Source organism: Aquarana catesbeiana, linkage group LG06 (assembly GCF_042186555.1).
Source record: "Aquarana catesbeiana isolate 2022-GZ linkage group LG06, ASM4218655v1, whole genome shotgun sequence".
Lineage (NCBI taxonomy): Eukaryota > Metazoa > Chordata > Amphibia > Anura > Ranidae > Aquarana > Aquarana catesbeiana.
The window spans coordinates 73910258-73933408 of NC_133329.1; the positions used below are offsets into that span (position 1 = coordinate 73910258).

At 40.7% G+C, this 23151-nt stretch overlaps 1 protein-coding gene across 2 annotated transcripts in view; it reads left to right on the forward strand.

Annotated features, from left to right (window-relative positions):
* The window catches only part of LOC141148601 (tyrosine-protein phosphatase non-receptor type substrate 1-like), a 73286-nt gene that overhangs the window by 39671 nt on the left and 10464 nt on the right, over positions 1 to 23151 (forward strand). Inside the window, exons 7-8 of one of the 2 annotated variants that reach the window (XR_012245235.1) lie at positions 2227 to 2559; positions 20364 to 20460. Coding sequence is in view for 1 of the 2 variants with exons in the window: in XM_073636199.1 (XP_073492300.1) it covers positions 2227 to 2559 (333 nt within the window). In the remaining variant the exon portion in view is untranslated. The remainder of the gene's footprint in view (positions 1 to 2226; positions 2560 to 20363; positions 20461 to 23151) is intronic. The other variant, XM_073636199.1, reaches the window with a different exon arrangement.

The following is a 23151-nucleotide window of genomic DNA, read 5'->3' on the forward strand; positions in this document are numbered from 1 at the left end:
ATCTTGGTGTGGTCAGATGCTTTGAGGGCAGAGGAGAGATCTAGGGTCTAATAGACCCCAATTTTTTCAAAAAAGAGTACCTGTCACTACCTATTGCTATCATAGGGGATATTTACATTCCCTGAGATAACAATAAAAATGATTAAAAAAAAAATATGAAAGGAACAGTTTAAAAATAAGATAAAAAAGCAAAAAAATAATAAAGAAAAAAAAAAAAAAAAGCACCCCTGTCCCCCCTGCTCTCGCGCTAAGGCGAACGCAAGCGTCGGTCTGGCGTCAAATTTAAACAGCAATTGCACCATGCATGTGAGGTATCACCGCGAAGGCCAGATCGAGGGCAGTATTTTTAGCAGTAGACCTCCTCTGTAAATCTAAAGTGGTAACCTGTAAAAGCTTTTAAAGGCTTTTAAAAATGTATTAATTTTGTTGCCACTGCACGTTTGTGCGCAATTTTAAAGCATGTCATGTTTGGTGTCCATGTACTCGGCTTAAGATCATCTTTTTTATTCTATCAAACATTTGGGCAATATAGTGTGTTTTAGTGCATTAAAATTTAAAAAAGTGTGTTTTTTCCACAAAAAATGCGTTTGAAAAATCGCTGCGCAAATACCGTGTGAAAAAAAAAATGAAACACTCACCATTTTAATCTGTAGGGCATTTGCTTTAAAAAAATATATAATGTTTGGGGGTTCAAAGTAATTTTCTTGCAAAAAAAAATAATTTTTTCACGTAATCAAAAAGTGTCAGAAAGGGCTTTGTCTTCAAGTGGTTAGAAGAGTGGGTGATGTGTGACATAAGCTTCTAAATGTTGTGCATAAAATGCCAGGACAGTTCAAAACCCCCCCAAATGACCCCATTTTGGAAAGTAGACACCCCAAGCTATTTGCTGAGAGTCATGTCGAGTCCATGGAATATTTTATATTGTGACACAAGTTGCGGGAAAGAGACAAAATTTTTTTTTTTTTTTTTGCACAAAGTTGTCACTAAATGATATATTGCTCAAACATGCCATGGGAATATGTGAAATTACACCCCAAAATACATTCTGCTGCTTCTCCTGAGTACGGGGATACCACATGTGTGGGACTTTTTGGGAGCCTAGCCGCGCACGGGACCCCGAAAACCAATCACCGCCTTCAGGCTTTCTAAGGGCGTAAATTTTTGATTTCACTCTTCACTGCCTATCACAGTTTCGGAGGCCATGGAATGCCCAGGTGGCACAAAACCTCCCCCAAATGACCCCATTTTGGAAAGTAGACACCCCAAGCTATTTGCTGAGAGGTATAGTGAGTATTTTGCAGACCTCACTTTTTGTCACAAAGTTTTGAAAATTGAAAAAAGAAAAAAAAATTTTTTTTTTCTGGTCTTTCTTCATTTTCAAAAACAAATGAGAGCTGCAAAATACTCACCATGCCTCTCAGCAAATAGCTTGGGGTGTCTACTTTCCAAAATGGGGTCATTTGGGGGCGTTTTGTGCCATCTTGGCATTTTATGGCCTTCAAAACTGTGATAGGTAGTGAGGCGTGAAATCAAAAATTTATGCCCTTAGAAATCCTGAAGGCGGTGCTTGGTTTTCGGGGTCCCGTACGCGGCTAGGCTCCCAAAAAGTCCCACACATGTGGTATCCCCGTACTCAGGAGAAGCAGCTGAATGTATTTTGGGGTGCAATTCCACATATGCCCATGGCCTGTGTGAGCAATATATCATTTAGTGACAACTTTTTGTAAATTTTTTTTTTTTTTTGTCATTATTCAATCACTTGGGACAAAAAAAATAAATATTCAATGGGTTCAACATGCCTCTCAGCAATTTCCTTGGGGTGTCTACTTTCCAAAATGGGGTCATTTGGGGGGGGTTTGTACTGCCCTGCCATTTTAGCACCTCAAGAAATGACATAGGCAGTCATAAACTAAAAGCTGTGTAAATTACAGAAAATGTACCCTAGTTTGTAGACGCTATAACTTTTGCGCAAACCAATAAATATACGCTTATTGACATTTTTTTTACCAAAGACATGTGGCCGAATACATTTCATGCATTGCATGACCGCGCAATTAGCAGTTAAAGCGACGCAGTGCCGAATTGTAAAAAGTGCTCTGGTCAGGAAGGGGGTAAATCCTTCCGGGGCTGAAGTGGTTAATGAAAATCTGAAAAAGAACAAGTGCTAAAAGAAAACATTCTACTGTGCTCCTAACTTCTAAGCTCTTTTTTTTTGTATCTTTTTAGATAATTACGGGTTCTACTCAGTATCTAAAGTCTGCATTCCAGAAGCTTGTAATGAAGGAGAGAAGTTAACTCTTAGCTGTACAATGAAGGGAAATGTTCCCCGAGACATCAGGGTCACTTGGGAGAAGAGTTTCAATGAAGAGCGAACAGGCATCGAAAAGGACCAAGATACCAATTACCAGGTTACTGAGAATATTTCAGCTGGGCAGATCTGCTCCTTCCTCACTTTCTGTCCAACCTGTGAGGATTCCGGAGCCATATTTACGTGTTCCATCACTGATAATGAAGGGAGGATCCTCGGAGAGCGCAGCTCACAGCCTCTGAAAGTAGCTGGTAAATACTCTAAATATTCCTCAAGCACTTACATGGAAGGCCAAGATGGATATGGAGGGCTGCTAGACATCATACAATGAATGGTATTAAAATACAAGTAAACAAGTAAAAAGAAAAGGCCAGCTTAAAGCCTTAACCATTTTACCTTATATTCTAATTGTGAATTTGTCCAAATAAGAAAATATTAAATAGTTATTCAATCATGAATGAGGCTAATTTACTATAGAAACAGAGAATCTTCTATGAAAAAAATGGCCTGAATATTCATTTCAATTACCCAATCACAGGGCTGGACTGGGACAAAAATTTGGCCCTGGACTTCACCCAGACTGGCCCACTTTGACAGGTCTCTCCCATGCCGGCTTGCCACCCAAGCCCCCCCCCCACTAGCTATTAGCCGTTCTACATTATTTCTCTTATAGGCAGTACCAGTGGGGAAGCTAGACATTATTTCACCTGGGGCAAAGAATCAGTTTGGCGCCCACCCCCCCAATGGAACAAAATTAGGCAGGAAAGTGAGGCCGCCCTCCTTCCAGATCGTATGATGAGCTTCTAAGTGTTGACTCCTGAGCATCATGTCTGTATTCAGGCGCGCTGCATAACTAGCCAGGGAGAGGAGGTGAGCACTGCGGGGGGACAGAGGACTGGAGGGAGGCAGCGGTCCACTGTCACTGAAATCGGCCCACTGAGCCATCGGCCCACCGGGAAACTCCCTGTAGTCCCAATGGCCAGTACATGCCTGCCCAATCATGTGAAAGCAAATTCCTGCTCAGTTGGACTATCTAAGCAGGAAAGCAGATATTTTTCTTTTGCTTTTCTGGTTTTCTTTCACAGACACGGACAGATTCCTGGCAGAGTTCCCCCCATGTGAAAGGGGCCTTAGACTATAACAGTGTAGGCAGGGGCATTGGTTGGGCCCTGGAGTACAGCAGGGCAGTGATATAATAAGTGCAATGTCTCTCAGAGAATGCTGCTAGTGGTTCTCTGTGAATTAAATTGTGAGATACGGTAGAAGGTAAGTGAATAGTAGACGAGATGTGAGTAAGGTGGTAGTAGAGGAAAAGGATGGGGTTCAGAGTGTTAAAGTGATATCAGGCTCGATCCACACTGAGGCAACTAGTCAAGCGACTTAGTCGCCTGACAAGTCCGCTCCATGCAGTGCAATGGAAACCTTCTAATAGGAAGTGACTCAAGTCGCTTGACTTAGAAAAAGGTTCCTGCACTACTTTGGGGCGACTTCAGAGCAGCTTGCATTGACTTCTATTAAAGAAGTCATTTGCAAAGCTACACTGAAGTCGCGTTGTGCAGGGTGGCTTAAAACTCAGGCGACTTTAAAGATGCCCCAGTGTGAACCGAGCCTTAAAGGATACCTCCTCTGTGCAGTTGCACAGAGTGGCTCCGATCCTCCTCTTCTGGGGTCCCTCAGCTGCGCTCCTTGCTCCTCCTCTTCTCGAGTGCCTTGTTGGAGAGATGCTCTCTCTCAGGGGACTCGTGTGGGCGCGCTTCCGTGTCCTGCTGCAGCGTCTATTGACAGAGACAGCAGGACTTGGCCCCCCCCCCGGCTCCACGCGTCATTGGATTTTATTGACAGAAGCGGGAGCCAATGGCTGAGCTGCTATCAATCTATCCAATTAGGACCCGAGACACCGGCTAGAGCTGGAAAGACCGGATTTAGGTAAGTAAAAGGGGGGCTCTGGGGGGCTGCTGCACTACAGGAGGTTTTTCACCTTAATGCATACAATGTATTAAGGAGAAAAACCTTGAGGGTTTACAACCCCTTTAAGGCTTTGTTTTTGTTTTTTAAATAACAAACATGTTATACTCACCTACTCTGTGCAGTGGTTTTGCACAGAGCAGCTCCAATCCTCTCCTTTTCGGGTCCCCCACTGGCGTTCCTGGCCCCCCCCCCCCCTTGAGCAGTGCCCTGAGAGAAAGACACTTGCTGTGGGGGCACCGCTGCGTGCTCGCTCCCAAGACACATAAGACACACAGACCCTTGGCTCGACCCTGCTCTCTCCTCATTGACTCCCGCTGCTGTCTCAGCCAATGAGGAGGAAGAGACCCGGGACAGCCGAGGCTATCGTGAACATCGCTAGATCAGAGGGAGCTTAGGTAAGGATTGGGGGGGCTGGAGTCACTGCACACAGGTTTTTTACCTTCATGCATAAAATGCATAAAGGTAAAAAACCTTCAGCCTTTAGAACCACTTTAATGCTGGGATAGATAAGTTGCGAGTATGTTATCCAAGTCTGCCAAACTTTTTAAAATCTTTGCTGCAAATTATTTTAAGATAGCCATTCATTTCTTTTTAACCAATGTACCATTATTCATCTTTTAACTTGGTTGAAATGCAAGTAAGGGGTCTTTTAGGCTTTTGGTGGTAGTAAAGGTGTGTGATAGGAGTTTTTTCAACAAGGAAGATTTGCTGAATGTGTTTGTTGAGAAGTGCCTCCCATGTGCTCTTGCATAGATTTGTAATAAGAAGTAAGCAGGTTACATACTCTTATCCACAGTTTTTTATCTTTCCATCTATAAAATCTTCTGCCCTTGTTGTTTTAACTTTGGATAGTAAAACATTTTTTTTTCTGCCAGTAAATCCCTTATACAGCCCACTTCTTGTCTGGTCCTTAGCCTAGGCTTATGATATCATGCACAGTGCTCTCTCTCCCACTCTCCTGAGAGTTTTCCAGGAAGGGAGGGGGGATAAGTCATAAGGGGGCCAAAGAGAGCTGCAGAGCTGGAGGTGTGCCTCTGTGTAAATCCAGGAAGTGAACAGGCAGCAGCTTCAGCTGCCCACAGTTAAAATGGATGCAGTCAGACTCAGAGGAGGGAGATTTCTGCAGCATATTTGGCAAGTACAGATCACAGTATATATATAAAATAATATGCAAAGTGGTTGGAGGGAAGCTTCAGAATGGCAAAGATGTTACACATTATGTGTGCAGACTGCAGTTCCTCTTTAACCGGGGACAAAACCATCAAATATGCGCAATTATGCTAGGGTCAGGTCAGCCCCTAAAGCATGTCAATGGATAAGCTGGAATATATTTAGCTAAGCTGGCTGGCGTGTAATTCCATCTACTTGTAAGAATTTTCCAAGGCTACGACATTTCTGGAGCTTTTGGCAGTTGCTGTCCAAATCTCTATCCAGCCCTCTGACTGTAAAGTCAGTCTCAATTCAGAAGAACCGTACATATTGTGTATATTGCCAGGATTGCATGAAAGGCACCATCATCCCTAGAAATACTAATGGCCAACACACATGCCCACAATCATGGAACTTTAAAGGTTCCTCCTGAGGCAATGCATGCAATGCATTCATAAAATATCCGGACTCCCTTCGTTTTTTTCAATTTTGCTATGTTGCAGCCTGATACTACAGTTGTTTAAAATCAGTTTTTTTCTCATTAACCACTTGCCGATCACAATACGTGTATATATATATATATATATATATATATATATATATATATATTGTATGATGCAGTTTGCAAGTAGTTTACTAGGTTATGTCTGAAGCCATAACCCCGGTATTTATTTTTCAGCTGCCTGCTGGCTTTCTCATGAAAGAGGTCGGAGAGGCTCATATACCGCTGGATCCCTTTCGGAAGCGGCAGGAGGGGACTCCCCCCCCCCCACACTCCCGCCGCTCACTGCAATTTCTCGGGCTTACCGTTTTTACCGACTCGCGCCAGAATTGATCCGATGGTGCGTCCGGCTGGTCACAGAGGCGAATAGAGACCAGATTGTCTCTGATCGCCTCTATGGTCTTGGAGGACCAGAGCAACGTCATGATGTCACTTCCGGTCTAGGGAGGAAGTAAACATTTTTTTTTCAAAAGAAAAGATTTTTATTTATTTTTTGTTGATCTTTTGATTTTAAAGGTAAAGGAGAGATTTGGGGTATTTTTGACCCCAGATATCTCCATAAAGAAGACCTGTCATCCTTATTTCTGTTACAAGGGATGTTTACATTCCTTGTAATAGAAATAAAAGTGATTTAAAAAAAATAAAGAGACAGTGTAAAAATAAAATAATTGTAAAAAAAAGGAATACAGCGCCCAGGATATTTTCGGAAAATGCAAGAGAAAGGAATGTAACAAACAGCTGCCACTAATAATTCGGTCATACACCAAAAACACTAGTACAAAGAAACAGCAAGTGACACTGGTCTGTAATCCAATCCATCTGGCTTGTACTAATAATTGATAAAATTCAAAAAAATATAATACTAATTTGTTAGTGAAACTGTGAACCTAGCATCATGCCAAAAATATAAGTGATAATAATCTATATAACAATATATATCAATGATCTCTATGGAGCAATAAAATGCCAATCCTAGGTGCATACGGGTTAAATATAGATATTGATTCAAATTTGTTTTTTGATTAATTTGTAATCGGTTATACTCCGAAGGGGATAAGTGAAATACTGTAGGTCCCCAGTCAATGTGTATACTGACATGGTGGATGCACTTTATGATCGTTTATGTTAGTGATTTACTTGTAAGTGGTCTAGAGTAGTTCTTTATAAAGTGTACACACTTCCCATTTAAATACCAGCGGGATGATGTATGCATATATGCTTGCGGATAGGAGATGTGTTTTTTACGTTACAATACAGATGGGAAGGAGGAGGGGTCGTTGCAATGCAGACTAGCATGCTCAGATAAAGAGTTGTTATGTTTTTATGTATTTGATGTTTTAAATATAATGTGCAGTTTTTTTGGGGTGGATTCCCACTATAAAGATGGTGCAGTGGCATCAGACATCCTTTTTCTCCGTGAGGACGTCGCATGACGAAAGGCGCAGGGTGGGGCAAGGATGCTGACATCACTATATCACACCTGCGGCTTGTGTTTAGCAGCCGGAGGCGATCAGCAATACAAACAATGGCGATAATACTTTAGTGTCGAGGAGACACTCTTTACATGTGAGTGGATTTACTCTGTTTTAAATAAAGCCAGTTTTAAACGTTATCACGCTATGGAAGCCTTTCTCCCTTTGTCTTACTTTTTTTTTTTAAGTTATTTTTATTGTAATTTCAAGGTAAATACAAAACAATACAGAGCCTATTGGGCATACCCAGGCTCGGTCACTACAACTACAAAACTAAGAGGAGAAAAAGAAAAAGAGAAAAAAACCCATATATATAGATGTATAAAAAAACTACCTAAACCACTGAACACTCAACCACCTGTGTAGAAAATCCAATGCAATCCTCCAATTCTACATATACCCTACAAAGCTTACTTTAGTTACTTGTAAAATAAAGTGTACATTACAGTTACATATTTGCATCCCCCCCCCACTCCCCATAACTATTGATCGAGCAACCCAGGGATGTTACGAGATCAGAGATGTCACTTCTCGGTACTTAGTAGAACGTTACTAATCATCCATCGAGTCTGCATTAGTGGACAGGGAATCTGTCCAAATATCCCATATTTTGTGGAATTTTTTGGCACAACCGCGTGACAGGTAGGTAGCCTTGTGCAGTGGCAGAGCCGCGTTCACTAACTTCTTCCAAAAATTTAATGAGGGTGTGGATGAGGCCCTCCATCTGAATACTACCAACTTACGGGCATAGTAAAGTAATAATCCTAGCAGGGTTCTGATTGCCCGGCGTGGGGCCAGTGGTTCCACAAGCCCCAGCAGACATACCTCTACAGACAATGGCACAGGAACAGTGGTGGCAGTCAAAATAAAATTGGTTACCCCGAACCCAAAAAATTTCAATCTGAGGACAGCTCCAGAAAATGTGAATGAAGTCTGCTGAGGATGAGTTGCATCTCCAGCAAGAGGCAGGAATAGATGGATAGATTTTGTGTAGGCACGCGGGCGTGTAATACACCTTATGTACTATTTTAAATTGCACTAATTTATCTCTTGCTGATACTAGCTGTGAAAAGGGACACTCCCACATTTCTTCCCAATCTTCTGTGTCTTTGTCTTACTTTTTATGTGTGGCCAAGACTTGCATGAGAGGTTTTGAATGCAAGAGACCATACTGGGAGCCAGTACCGTGGAGATTAACTCCTCGGATCCATTGTGAAGCGCATTAGCTGGTTTATAATCTGACCAGCCATTAACTCTGGTGAGTTAGTATAGTGTGGATGGTGACGGATCACACCGGGTGTCACCTATAGTGATTTAAACAACACTTTAAGAAGATCTTTTCGGTATTCTGTTGGATTGGTTTTGTGGGACTCCTTTTTCCATATCAAATGTGGATTTTCTTCTGACTGGACATGTATGTTGGATTTTGCACTTTCTTTCTTTATTTATAACGCTGGACTTGCACTTTTTGCAGCAATTTGCACTGTTTTGCAGAATTTTGCACTTTATGTTTTTGCAGCATTTGCACTTTATGTCTAAATAATTTGTGCACATAGGATTATGATTTTATTGCTCCATAGAGATTTATCTTATCATTGAAATATATATTGTTATAAAGATTATTATCACTTGCTATTTGGCATGATGCTAGGTTCACAGTTTCCCTTACAAATTAGCATTATTATTATTTTTTTAATTATTAGTACAAACCAGAGGGATTATAGAAAGGATTACAGACCAGCGCCACTTGATGTTTCTTTGTACTAAAAACAAAATAAATAATAATAACATTTTTTTTTTAAAGCGCCCCCATCCCTCTGTGATCGCGTGCAAAAGCGAATGCACACGTAAGTCGTGTACGCATATGTAAGGTGTTCGCACCACACAAGTAAGGTCGCCACTAACGTTAGAGTGAGAGCAATAATTCTAGCACTAGACCTCCTCTGTAACTCTAAACAAGTAACCTGTAAAAAAAATGGAAAATGTCACCTATGGAGAGTTTTAGGTACCGTAGTTTGTCGCCATTCCACGAGCGTGCGCAATTTTAAAGCATGACATGTTAGGTATCTATTTACTCGGCGTAACATAATCTTTCATATTTTACATAAAATTGGGGAGTTTTTATACAAAAAAAAATCGTTTTTTTTAAGTGTATTTTTTTCCAACAAAAATTGCGTTTGAAAAACCGCTGCACAAATGCCATGTGGTATAAAAAAATTAGTTGTTCGGCATTTTATTTCCTAGGCTCTCTGCTAAAAATATATCCAATAATGTTTGGGGATTATAAGTAATTTTATAGCAAAAAATACTGATTTAAACTTGTAAACAAAACGTGCCAGAAAAGGCCTGGTCTTCAAGTGGTTAATCTCCACTCAGGACCCCATAATGACAAAAGGAAAACAGAATTTTAGCAAGATTTGTAAATCTATGAAAAAGGAAAAACTGAAATATCACATTGGCATAAGTAGTCAGACCTTTTGCAACAACACTTGAAATTTAGCTCAGGTGCCTTCTATTTCTCTTGATCAATGCTGAGCTGTTTCCACACCTTGACTGGGCCACCAATCTGGGTTTTATGGCTAGACGGAAGCCTCTTCTCAGTGCAAAATGAAAGCCTGCTTGAAGTTTGCAAAAAATCACCTGCAGAACTCTCATACTGTGAGGAACAAGATTCTCTGGTTTGATGAAACCAAGATTTAACTGTTTGTCCTCAATTCTAAACGTTATGTCTGGAGGAAACCAGGCACCGCTCATAATCTGCCCAACAGTGAAGCATGGTGGTGGCAGCATCATGCTGTGGGGGTGTTTTTCAGCAGCAGGAGACCGGTCAGGGTTGAGGGAAAGCTGAATGAAGCAAAGTACAGAGATATCCTCAATGAAAACCTATTCTTAAGACCTCAGACTGGGCCAAAGGTTCGTCTTCCGAACATGAGGGCAAACCTAAGCCAGGAGTGGTTTAGGGACAACTCTGTGAATGTCCTAGAGTGGCCAAACCATAGCCCCGACTTGAACCCTATTGAACATCTGTGGAGAGACCTGAAAATGGCTGTCCACTGACAGTCCCCATCCAAACTGACCAGGCTTGAGAGGATTTGCAAAGAATGTGTGCAAAGCTTGTCGTGTCATTCCCAAAAACACTCGAGGCTGTAATTGCAGCCAAAGGTGCTTCAACAACGTACTGAGTAAAGGGTCTGAATTCTTAGAAATGCACTGAATATGCACTGTATATCATACTGTTAAAATTAAACTATTGTAAAATCATTAAAACCTATGGCGTGTTTCGCCTAACAAAGTTTTGGTTGCATATGTATACAAATAGTAGATTTTTCCATCAATACAACCATGTAATACAATGGAGGGAAGGAGATTCAGTCCCATGCGGATGCTTCATTTGTGACAGGTATTTTGCAGCTGGTGAGGTTGTTCCCATTCCGAGAGTTGGTAGGGCAATAGGGGAACCATAGAGGAAGGCTGTTATATTGATACCAAATTTAGTTTTTTTTCCCCCTCATAAGTTTGTGAAAGGAAATTTTTTTTTTTCGGTGACAGTCCATATTTCTTGCTCCTCCTCCCAGGGGGAGGCTAGGTGAGGTTGGTGGTCCCCAGATCCCTGATCCCAAGTTCCGATGTTTATTCATGAAAAGTTTTGCAGAACCTGAAGAAGTGAGTTTGGAGTCCCACATGACAGACACATCGTGACATATTGTTTTACCCCCCTGATCACATCTGCCTGTACATCAAGGAGTCAAATTACATTAAGGAGGGTGGATTAATAGGGATATACTGTGAAACACTTGGATAATTCTTTTGTATCACATGGTTGTATTGATGGGAAAATCTACTGTTTACGTACGCAACAAAGACATTGTTGGGTGAAATACGCCATATGTTTGAATAATTTTACAATAAATAATTTAATTTTAACAGTATGATACTTTATATGTATGGCGTCATTAGGCACCTTTAAAGTTCCATGAATGTAGGAATGTGTTTTGGCTACCAATATCAATTCAGGTTTCCATTTAGTTTGGTAGGCTACTAGGCTTTGTAATATATAAAGATATGAGTAACACAGGTTATAGGTCATTTCAACAACGTTGTTTGCATGTGGTAAAGAGAAGATGTAGATGTAGTGTTGTATTTAAAGATAGTGCAAATAATCTCAGTTACATGAGCGTCACATAATTGTTCAAAATATTTTACTCTAGTGATTGTCAATAGAAAGTTGATATTGTTGAATTTGTGACTGCTTCAGCTGAATTGGACTGGGTTCTCAAATCCTGGGAGAAATAAGAGTCAATGTATTTTGCACAGAAAACATAAATGAGGGTAAGACAGTTTCTCTGATTATTCAATGGTTTCCTACACCGATTAAGAGTGGTCTAGGACAGGGTTGCACTTTAGCGGGCATATTTCGACACAGCCAGCCAGAGTAAGGTAGCTATAAAGAAACGTGTATCATTCAGTTAGGTCTAAGGTCAAATAGAAGGGAAGTTCCCAAGGAGAATGTAAAAGTCTTAAGGGAGCTATGTTGGTGGTTGTATAATAGGAGTGATGTTTTGGGACAGCAAGATCTCCTGAAAGTTGAGAGCCCTATAAAATGATTTGGTTAAGTCTAGGTCTGGACTTACACTAGATATTGTGTAAAGTTTTGCCTTGTACAGAGTGCTTTTGAACAGAGTACTATGTTCCTTCAAACAGGGATCCAAAGAATTTGAAAAATACACAGCAGTTTACATATGTCAATTTTATAGCATAATTTTTACCAATCCACAAAATATGTTAATGGTGCCTGGTATTTACGAGTTTGTTCTTCTCCTTTAATAGTGCGGGTATGTTGGCCAGTTTTAGGGATTTATATGTTTGGATGAGGGTGATCCCCAAGAATTTCAGAGTACAAGTCCCTGTAAATGGATATGTTGTAGAATTTATTTAGTGTGGACACGTTAGGTAATTTATATTACTTGGGAGTTGTTTGGATCTACCCCAAGCTCTGACATTATGAAGAATTTGCCAAGTGTTTGGAAAAGGGTTGGCAGTGATATTATAAGGGGTGGTCAAGTTACTCTAGGACATCATTGTCAAACAAGGTAAGCTTATGGACAGAGCTTGCTATTTCTATGCCCTTGATATTCAAATTCTGCCTAATGTGTGTGGCCAATGGTTCTAGAGTCAGTATGAATAAGATGGTTGGGGGGGGGGGGGGGGGGGGGGCTCAACAGATAGGCAACTGAGAGATTTTAAAGTGGAAATATATCATCCTATCCTTTTCAGCCAAAGAAGCTGCTATCCTATCTTAGCCTCTGTTTGATCTGCAACGGCCATGATGCTGCTGTGATTAGTTATGACACCAGTTATTTGATGGTTTGACAGTTTGGTAGGGAGCAAATGTGACAGTTAGCATTTCCAGCATGCCTGGACTGTAACTGTTTTTGAAACTTTTAAATCGGTTTAGTTCCAATTTAAAGTGGTGTAAACCTCAGACATGGAATCTGAACAAAGCACAGATTTTGTTTTTACTTGCCCAAAGCCCCATACACGCGACCTGAAAATCGTCCATTTTTTTTGCATGCTAGTCGAACATGAAGGGTTTTCTAAAGTTAAGGAGATTCTCGTATGGCAGAATTAAAAAATCGGAAGTGATGTCATGTGTTGTAGTGTATTTGTATTGTATTTTCAAACGACAACTGTACTGATTAAACGAAAATCGTACAGTCTGGTATCATACGAGAATAATTTTTGTGCTTGTCTCATCGGATAATATCGGATGAACTGTTGTAATCGGCTCTCGAAAGCGCTGTACTAATGATCGTATTATCCTACGATCGCTTCAAAAGAGGTCTTTTCGTACGATTTTAGAATCGTGCGTACAGGCCATTAGTGTGATTTCTCTCTGCTGTCTAGTTTCTCTGTTTTCAGCATGAGTCACTTCTGACAAGTTTTCCTGACACCAAGAGTTTTACAAGAATGTACAGGACAAATGGCTACAAATAAACAGGTACAACTTATGTAGGAGGATTTGTTTTATTTCTGTTTATCACCGGAGGCCAGTCACTTCATTGGTATATGTAAGTGTTTGCAACCACTTTAAGCTTTGCTTGTGGCTTGGTGTAAATAGTTTTTAGTTAGGAATTCTCAACTTCTTTAGTAAATTAGTCCAATACCTCAATAAAGCATACATCTTTTTATATGTATGCGGACGACCCCCCCCCGCATAAGTATAAAAGACTAAGACTAAAGTTTAAAGAGGCTCTGTTACTAAAAGAGGACCAGGGGAGATCAACACTCTCTCGGTTTCTGAAGTCAATTTCTCTTAATTTCTGCAGAGATGCAAGTAGCAGCGGAGGTGAGTATCTAAGGCTGGGTTCACACTGATGCGGTCTACCACACTGCATGTAATTTGTACAGGAATCGCACCGGATTCCTGTACAAATGACATGCGAATTCAGTACAGTGCGAATTGAGCCATACATTATGTATGGCTCAATTTGCACTGGACCCACACCAAAAATGTGCAGGACCCTTTTTTTTGTCCGCACTGGAATAGGATCGCGTGGGTGTTCAGACTGATGCAATCCGATTCCACAGTTCACACTGTGTTCTGCGAACCGATTTGGGGGTGTCCTTAACTTCATATTAACACCTGCAGTGGTTCGCAGAGCGCAGTGTGAACTGCCTGCGATTCTGATGTGGTGCAGGGAAAGCATAGGAATCACTGTGGTTCCCATACCGCATCAGTGTGAACCCTGTCAAAGTCTCTAAGTCTTTCTTTGAAGAGGGCACATTTTTTATGTATTCATTTTAGAAACAGAGTCCCTATAGGAAAATGCAATATAGAGAAGGTAATAGTAGAAGGTAATATCTACATTTTACACAGGAAAATATTTTATATTATTATACCTCACTGCCTATATGTTAAATGCAAGCTCAGTGTTTTCTGGTTTTCTATAAGAATCCAGCAATTACTATCACTGCCACTTGGTGGCCATAAATGGTATTACAGGGTTTCTTTTTTTATTAGGGTATTTATTATCTAATGTACTGTTTTTATGTACATGTTATGCTATATTTAATGCCAGGATTATAAAACATTCTACCTCCATCTGAAATTGTAATGTAGATATATGGTGCCTCAGTAATTGCTAGGCCTTGTTAAAACCACCTTTTTCCAAAGTACTTGAAGAGCCTGTACTGCTGTTTGCTGTTCTCACTGATGAGTTTTCATGCAATGGATTTTTTAAAAAAATATTCCTGTGTGCTGCAATTTAATTGTAGTTTTCTGCAACTGTCCAAAAAAAATGCATGTGCAGCTTCTCTTACATGAGCATGTCTTTGGTAAGTGTAATGGTGATACTGCGTCCTTATACAATAGTCTGTAAAATATAAATTATGTGCTGGTGCTATTTGTTAACAAACATATGCAAGAATCATGTCATGATGTTTGATTACTGTAAATGTATGCATGAGCCAACGTCATTAAAATCATTGCATCCATTATTTGTGTTCATTCATATATCTACATATTATGTGTCCGTGTGCATTAAATAAATATCTTTACTAAGAATGTAGGTGTATCCTGCCAATAACACGCATTCAAAATACAAATACAGTATATAGAAACACAGAATACATTTACTGTGAACCAATATTAAACTGTGGGGTGCTGCTTGGGACTCCAATGGGTTCTCTTCAAAGTAGACCGCTGGGAGTGCAGGCGATGATGGAGCTCGTCCCAGCTCCGTAGATACCAATACACAGTAGAAAGCTCCTGCAGCCCAACGGGTGGGGTGAAACGCGTTGGGGATGACTTGGTTGAAGTCCAGAGTGAGACTGTTTTTACTAAGCACACAAGGATTTTTGTAGTGATATGCGGCTCAGAACTTTTTCTTCTTTGTATTGGTAAAAGAATACATTTAAGTAAAACTGTAACTAAAATCCACAGGCCCAGAGCAAAAGTCAGCCACGCCCCCTTGTATCTCCTGGTAAACTTTTATTATTATTTTCAACTGTTGGTTCGGTATTTGCAATAAACTTGGGTATAATTTTTAAAGGTCTAAAATAAAAAATGAGAAGGGAATAGGGCGAAGGGAATATTAAATATAATCCGAGCACATAACTGATGAATAATTGGGAAAGACAGTGATGGTGGGAACCCTGATCTTATGAGCCCAGGATTCAATATCTCCTTCCGCCCAAACCACTTCCTACAACACTGGTGGTCAACTTTCTTGATATGGGGGTCTTCAAGTGCAGCCCTTGACATTGTGAAAGGGCTGCACATAAAATTAAGTATATATTCAGTGTCAGAAACAGCAGACGCAAAGCAGGATATAGTCAAAGACTATGGGAATCATACACGAAAAGGTCAGAGACTGCAGACATGATACAAGAGATGGTCAGACTGCAGACATGATACAAGAGATGGTCAGACTGCAGACATGATACCAGAGATGGTCAGACTGCAGAGAGGATACAAGAGATGGTCAGACTGCAGGCAGGATATAAGAGATGGTCAGAATGCAGACATGATACAAGAGATGGTCAGACTGCAGACATGATATAAGAGATGGTCAGACTGCAGATAGGATACAAGAGATGGTCAGACTGCAGATAAGATAGAAGAGATGGTCAGACTGCAGATAAGATAGAAGAGATGGTCAGACTGCAGACATGATACAAGAGATGGTCAGACTGCAGACATGATACAAGAGATGGTCAGACTGCAGACATGATACAAGAGATGGTCAGACTGCAGACATGATACAAGAGATGGTTAGACTGCAGACATGATACAAGAGGTGGTCAGGTTGCAGACATGATACAAGAGATGTTAAGACTGCAGACATGATACAAGAGATGGTCAGACTGCAGACAAGATAGGAGAGATGGTCAGACTGCAGACATGATACAAGAGATCGTCAGACTCCAGATATGATACAAGAGATGGTCAGACTGCAGACATGGACTAGGAGACTGTCAGAGACCATGAACATGCTTTGGGAGTTGGAAACTGGGGACATGCTCCAGGAGACAGTCATAGACTGGAGACATATTACATAAGACTACTGATATGACTGCAAAAACAGAGCAAAAGGAAAACACAGAGTAGTGTCTGCAGGAGCCCCAAGGCTGTGCAAAAAGTGCCAAAGGGCCGCATGTGGCCCCCAGGGCACAGGTTGGGTACCGGGGTCCTACAGTAATGGCAAAGTTATGTCCTATTATACAAGCAGAAATTATCTAACAGGTCCAGATATGACAAGTTAAAACAAATCTTTATGTATTAATCCAAATCCCCAATTATATACATGATTCTGCTCATGTACAATTGCAGCACATACAATGCTTTGAAAAAGTATTCATACCCCTTGAAATTTTCCACATGTTACAACCAAAAACGTGAATGGATTTTAATAGGATTTTATGTGATAGACCAACACAAAGTGGCACATAATTGTGAAGTGGAAGGAAAATTATAAATGGTTTTCATTTTTTTTTTTTACAAATAAATATGTGAAAAGTGTGGGGTGCATTTGTATTCAGACCCCAAGTCAATACTTTGTAGAACCACCTTTTTCTGCAATTACAGCTGCAAGTCTGACGTGCAGTGTTGGTTTTCCGCCACACATAGCGTTTTGCTTTTAGGCCGAAAATTTCAATTTTGGTCTCATCTGACCAGAGCACTTTCTTCCACATGTTTTCTGTGTCCCCCACATGGCTTCTCGCAAACTGCAAACAGGACTTCTTATGGCTTTCTTTCAATGATGGCTTTCTTACCACTCTTCCATAAAGGCCAGATTTGTGGAGTGCACAACTAATAGTTGTCCTGTGGGCAGTTTCTCCCACCTGAGCTGTGGATCTTTGCAGCTCCTCCAGAGTTACCATGGACTTCTTGGCTGCTCCTCTGATTAATGCTCTCCTTGCCCGGCCTGTCAGTTTAGGTGGACGGACACGTCTTGGTAGGTTTGCAGTTGTGCCATACTCTTTCCATATTCGGATGATGTATTGAACAGTGCTTCGTAAATTGTTCAAAGTTTGGGATATTTTTTTATAACCTAACCCTGCTTTAAACTTCTCCACAACTTTATCTCTGACCTGTCTGGTGTGTTCCTTGGCCTTCATGATGCTGTTTGTTCACTAAGGTTCTCTAACAAACCTCTGAGGGATTCATAGAAAATATATTTAAAAAATGTATTTATACTGAGATTAAATTACACACAGGTGGACTAATCAGGTGACTTCTGAAGGCAATCAGTTCCACTTGATTTTAGTTAGGGGTATTAGAGTAAAGAGGGCTGAATACAAATGCACGCCACACTTTACACATATTTATTTGTAAACAATTTTGAAAACCATTTATCATTTTCCTTCCACTTCACAATTATGTGCCACTTTGTGTTGGTCTATCACATAAAATCCCACTAAAATACATTTACGTTTTTGGATGTAACATGAGATGGACAATTTTTAAGGGGTATGAATACTTTTTCAAGGCACTGTAAAATGGGCTAACTGTCTGTTGCTGTGTGAAATATAAGACTGCTTACCTCCATTTTTCAGTGTTTTGGTTCCATAGTCATTCTCATCAGCTCTGACTGATGGCCTTACAGCATTTACTGATCAACATCTTGGACAGCCAGCCAGGATCAGCATCCCAAACTTCTCATGTCATGTTACCAGAGCTATCAGAATGAGCAATCCTTTATTGACTGCTCAAATGCAAAGTAGATACTAAGGGGCATATCTAGTAAAGTATTAAATGTGATATTCATCAAACATTCACTGCAAGTAAATCAAGCACTCTAATTTAAATCACATGCACCCGCACTGAATGTGTAGTGAACGCCTCATTTATTGCTTTATAAATATACCCCTAAATCAGGTGAGCCAAAAAAAAACAACACTAAGGGGTCTATTTAAAGACACTCACTGCACTAATGTCAGAAGCATTCATGCAAACTGAACAAAATGTCACCATAAGTTTCTAAGAGATTCATTCCTGTATCATCGGCTCCATCTAGTGGCCAAAATGCAGTATAGTTACATAGTTAGTCAGGTTGAAAAAAGACACAAGTCCATCCAGTTCAACCATAAAATAAAAAAAAAAATACCCCAGTGAGAAAACTATAGCGCACTTTGGCCACTAGATGGAGATGGCGATACAGGAATTATTCTCTTAGAAAACGTATGTAATGTTTTGCTCAGTTTGCATGAATAATTCCAAAATGCATGCAATGAATGTTTTCTAAAAAAAAAGACTCCCAAATCTACAAAGTGAATTACAAAACCATTTATAAATAAATTGTATAAAAAAATATACTCTGGCTACATACATATTGTGGTAATATGCATACTCATTAAAGCGGAACTAAACCCTCCCATCAATGGAAGCTGCCATATTAAAGTGTTTGTTACCCCAACATTTCAAATTCCTGATATGTGGCTGCTGTACCATGTACTTGTATGAAAAAGTATCCTGTTCTCTTTGTATTGTTACCTCTGTGTGAAATCCCCGGTGTTTCTGTCAGTCCCTCTGCTTTCCTAATAAAAACTGACCACACTAAGCAGAAGAGCACACTGTAGTTAGTTCTCTAGCTATGCTGGGAACTCAGTGTGCTCCCCTCCAATGATCAGACTTGTCCTGACACACCTATGCTGCACAGTCATTCACTGGCAAGCTCAGTGTGCTGATGCTTCTCCTCCCCCCAACTCTTATGCAGCTGAGAACAGAGGGAATGTGATCACTTATTTTTTATTTTTTTAATCTATACACAGATGTTTTGCCTTTCATTTCTATTTCAAACTGAGTGGGTTGTTTTACAAGGTGATCGTTTACTATCACTCTCTGTTTGATCTTCAACTGCCATGGTGCTGCAAATATGATCAGTTAAGACTCCACTATTTGATGATTTTACAGTATGGTTGAGAGCACAACCAATGTGACAGTTGCATTCCCGGCACTTGTAACTGTTTTTTGAAACTGTTAAATCAATTGGTTCAGTTCCGCTTTAACGATTGATTCAGTAGTAAGACCACTAGGTGCGCAGAATCATTAAAAAAAATAAGGACAAAAATAACACGAATCTGGATCTGTTCCATAGTTAAGAACTGCATAACCATAGTACATGGGAGTGTAACTTTGCGGGATGTGTGTGTAAAGGAGTCTGTCACATAAAGGTCTGTACTGTATGGTAAATATGGGTGTCAATGTGCAGAAGTAAACAGATGCAAATCGGGAAATTCCAAAAACAGAATATCCACAGCGCAACCATAAGTATTGGCGTTGCATCCACAATAGACAGCAATTATTTTTCAAGATATGTTCAGGAAGACACAAAACACGTGAAGAAGAATGCATACATGCACACATAAGATCCATATGACTAATTGGTATTCGATTTTTTACAAGTCAAGCCAACATATGGCTTTTTTTCAAGATATAAATGGGATTTTAAGGAAAATGGAATGAAATTCAGCCTTTTATTAAAATCACATTAGTCCTCATGTGTGCATAGCTCCCAACTGTCCCTGATTCCGAGGGACTGTCCCTGATTTGGAGCAATGTCCCTCTGTCCCTCTTTCCACCTCATTTGTCCCTCATTTTGGTCTGATCTATATAGTTGTATATAAAATGCACTTTTATCTTTCAAAAAGTGTTTCCCAGTGCTAAACCTTTCATCCAAATTCTAAATTGCTGCATTTGTACATTTTAAAAGCCAATATAAAGGAATAGTAGTGGTAAAAAAAGTCCTTGTGGATTTAATTAACCTTTTTTTTGGTTAATTCTCCTTTAAGGGGGTGTGGCAGGGGGCGTGTCCTATGTCTACATATGTTTGTTAGTAGGTGTCCTTCATTCCCATCTCAAAATGTTGGGAGGTATGTGTGTGAAGTGTGTGACTGAAAAAAAAGTGTTTTTCTTTCCCAGCAACTAATCAGTGTTTTCCTTACATGTTTAATCCTCCTCAAGCAACAGGAAGGGTAGAAGCTGGTTTGCTGGTTGCTTGAAGGAAAAGACACTCCTATATGAGGCGCATTTCAGCGTACAGCATCATAGAGGAATGTTGGTGAGACAGGAAGATACAACACCTAGCATTGCTCACCACACTCCGCTTTCTGCTTTCTTTTTTAGAACTTCTTCATTTCGATTTCAGTTCATTCTTCATTTCACCATCTCCAATTTCTGACCATCCTCTCGCTACACCCTGCTTCTTCTTTTATTTGCTCCTTGCCAGCATGGTTGCATAAGCATGTATTTTCAATAACATGTTTTATTCTGATGCTTTGTATTTATAGCATTATAAACTGTACCAGTCTCATTAGATACTAAACCATACAGGATAACCGTACTTCCAGCAAACCTATCCTTTATATACCTCCAGCAACCCCCCCCCCCATTACTCGTGTTTATATGTACCTGTTCCCACTCCTCCGAGATCTTCTCTATGTAGCCCATTGAATGGCACAGTTTCCTCTAAAGTGGGGTACACACTATAAGAAAATAGGGCGAACGTCCGATTTTTTTCTCGATGTTTCACAGCAAATTGGAACCGATGAAAGAAAATTCTTACGAAAATTCTTACGAATATTCTCCTACGACAAAGGCTTTTTTGTTGTTTATTGTTTCTGATCATGCGCAGTCTTTCTTTTCAGATTTTTTATTGTACGGAATTCGTATGAAAACGGTACTCGTTAAACAAAAATTGTTCGTTCTGTTTCCGTACGAGAAAAATGTTGGAGTTTGTCCCTTCGGGAATTTTCGTACGAAGATTCGGAATCGGCTGTCGAAAGTTGTGTACACACTATACGAAAATCGTACAAAAATTCTTTGTACGAAAACGTTCACCTGATTTTCTCATAGCGTATACGATAATTTTAGGAAGTCTCCTATTTAGGCTCCACTACTTTTTTTTGTGCATTTCTATTCGTTCCTATAGAAGGACTGGCCATCATTAGGACGAACAATATACAGTCTTTCCATAGGAAATGGAGATTCTTCCACATATACATCAAAGAAGCAGAGAAACCTTCTAGCAGACTTTTGGAGAAGAGTCTGTGTACTATTCAGTGAGGATATTCAAGGAATGGGGCAGGCAACTTGTAAGGCCCCTTTTACACAAGCGGTCAGGTCGGGTCCGCCTGTCCATTTTTTTAGATAGACCCGACCGGACCCTCCATTATCCATTGTTAGCCAAATGTAAATGGACTTGTGTATGTTTACACCCAGCTACCTCCAATCCGATTCTGCAAAAACAAACAGAATCCATTCCCCTCCATCTGGTAGGATCGGATGGCAGTCGGAGTAAATGGACAGCCAGTTTGTTTGTATGTGACCGCCCATAGAGGAGAGCGGGCTGTGTCCACTCTGCTTAAGCGGACAGATCCCCTGCGACTGCTTTGTGTGCCGCTCAACTCACTGAAATGGGGTATGGATCTCAAGCATCCGCCACTGGGAGTGCCGGCACAGGAGGGAGCTCATCCCAGCTCCTACAATCACTGGCAGTAAAGACAGGACTCCCTGAAGCCACACATCCATGTTGACCCTATACTGCGTGTATGAATGGCAACCTCAGCCTGGACTCCGACCAGGCCACACCTCCAACGTGTTTTACTCCACCCCTCAGAGCTCAGTCATGCCCAAGGGGCAGAACGAAACATGTTGGGGGGGGCGTAACCTTGGAGTCCAGGCTGAGGTTGCCATTCATACACTCAGTATTGGGACAACACCAATGAGCGGCTTCAGGGAGCCCTTTCTTTATGGACAGATCCCCCGGTGAACAAGCGGATCGCAGCTGGAGTGTGAAAGGGGCCTAAGACTTGGTAAGGGGAGGGGGGCATTTAAAGATAACTGGTACTAATATCTGCTTCTTCAGTATATCTCCATTCATCCCTTTGGAAAGACTATCTACTTTTGGGATGAATAGGAATAAATGGAGATTCTTCCCCCTATGCACTGAAAAAGCAGAGCCCAGTGAGAAGACATTTAGAGAAGACACTGTTCAGCACCCAGTGAAGATCTCATAGAAGTAGGGACAGGTAAGTGTGAGACTTGGGGGGGGGGGATATTTAAAGGATAACTGTACCGATCCTTTATTGAGTGGAGATGATCCTGTGTGTGTAATTGAAAAGAAATTGGCACAAACGAAGACCTTTCCCCCAGGGCAATGGGCAGTCATTCATCCAATAAACATGTGCTCTATTCATTCTTGGAAAAACTTCATAGCATTTATGGAGTGTGGGTTCCCCAAACATCCATTTGCCAATAGTAAGTGCCAGTAGCAGATGACCTCACAAGGTTTTAGAGTAAACAAGTGCCTCTATAATTATCCTGCAATTGAACATGAGTTGCTGCCTCTTCAGCTGTAATGAGACTGTGTACTTCATGTAAACACACATAAAAGAGGTGTCTGCAGTGACATGAACAGTCATTGCCTTCACCACCAGTACACCCTCCCCCCCCTTCTCTGCATTTACACCACTGTAATTATCACTGCTGTTATCCCACCGATGCAAAGTGTTATTTAGGATAATTCTTTTAAATGTACTGTTATAAGCTTGCATTGACCTTTTAGTCATTTTAATTTTATTCTCATAAAGCCTAAAGAAAAACTTTCCATAAGAAAAACTGGCAGCCCAACAGCGATTGCTTCCTATCAGATGCAGTCACTGTTTGGGTGTTCAATCAGCTGTGGCTCCTGTGGCTGTCTAAATACAACAGCCAGCAGCAGGGATTCCTAAACAGCAGGGGTGGAGAAATC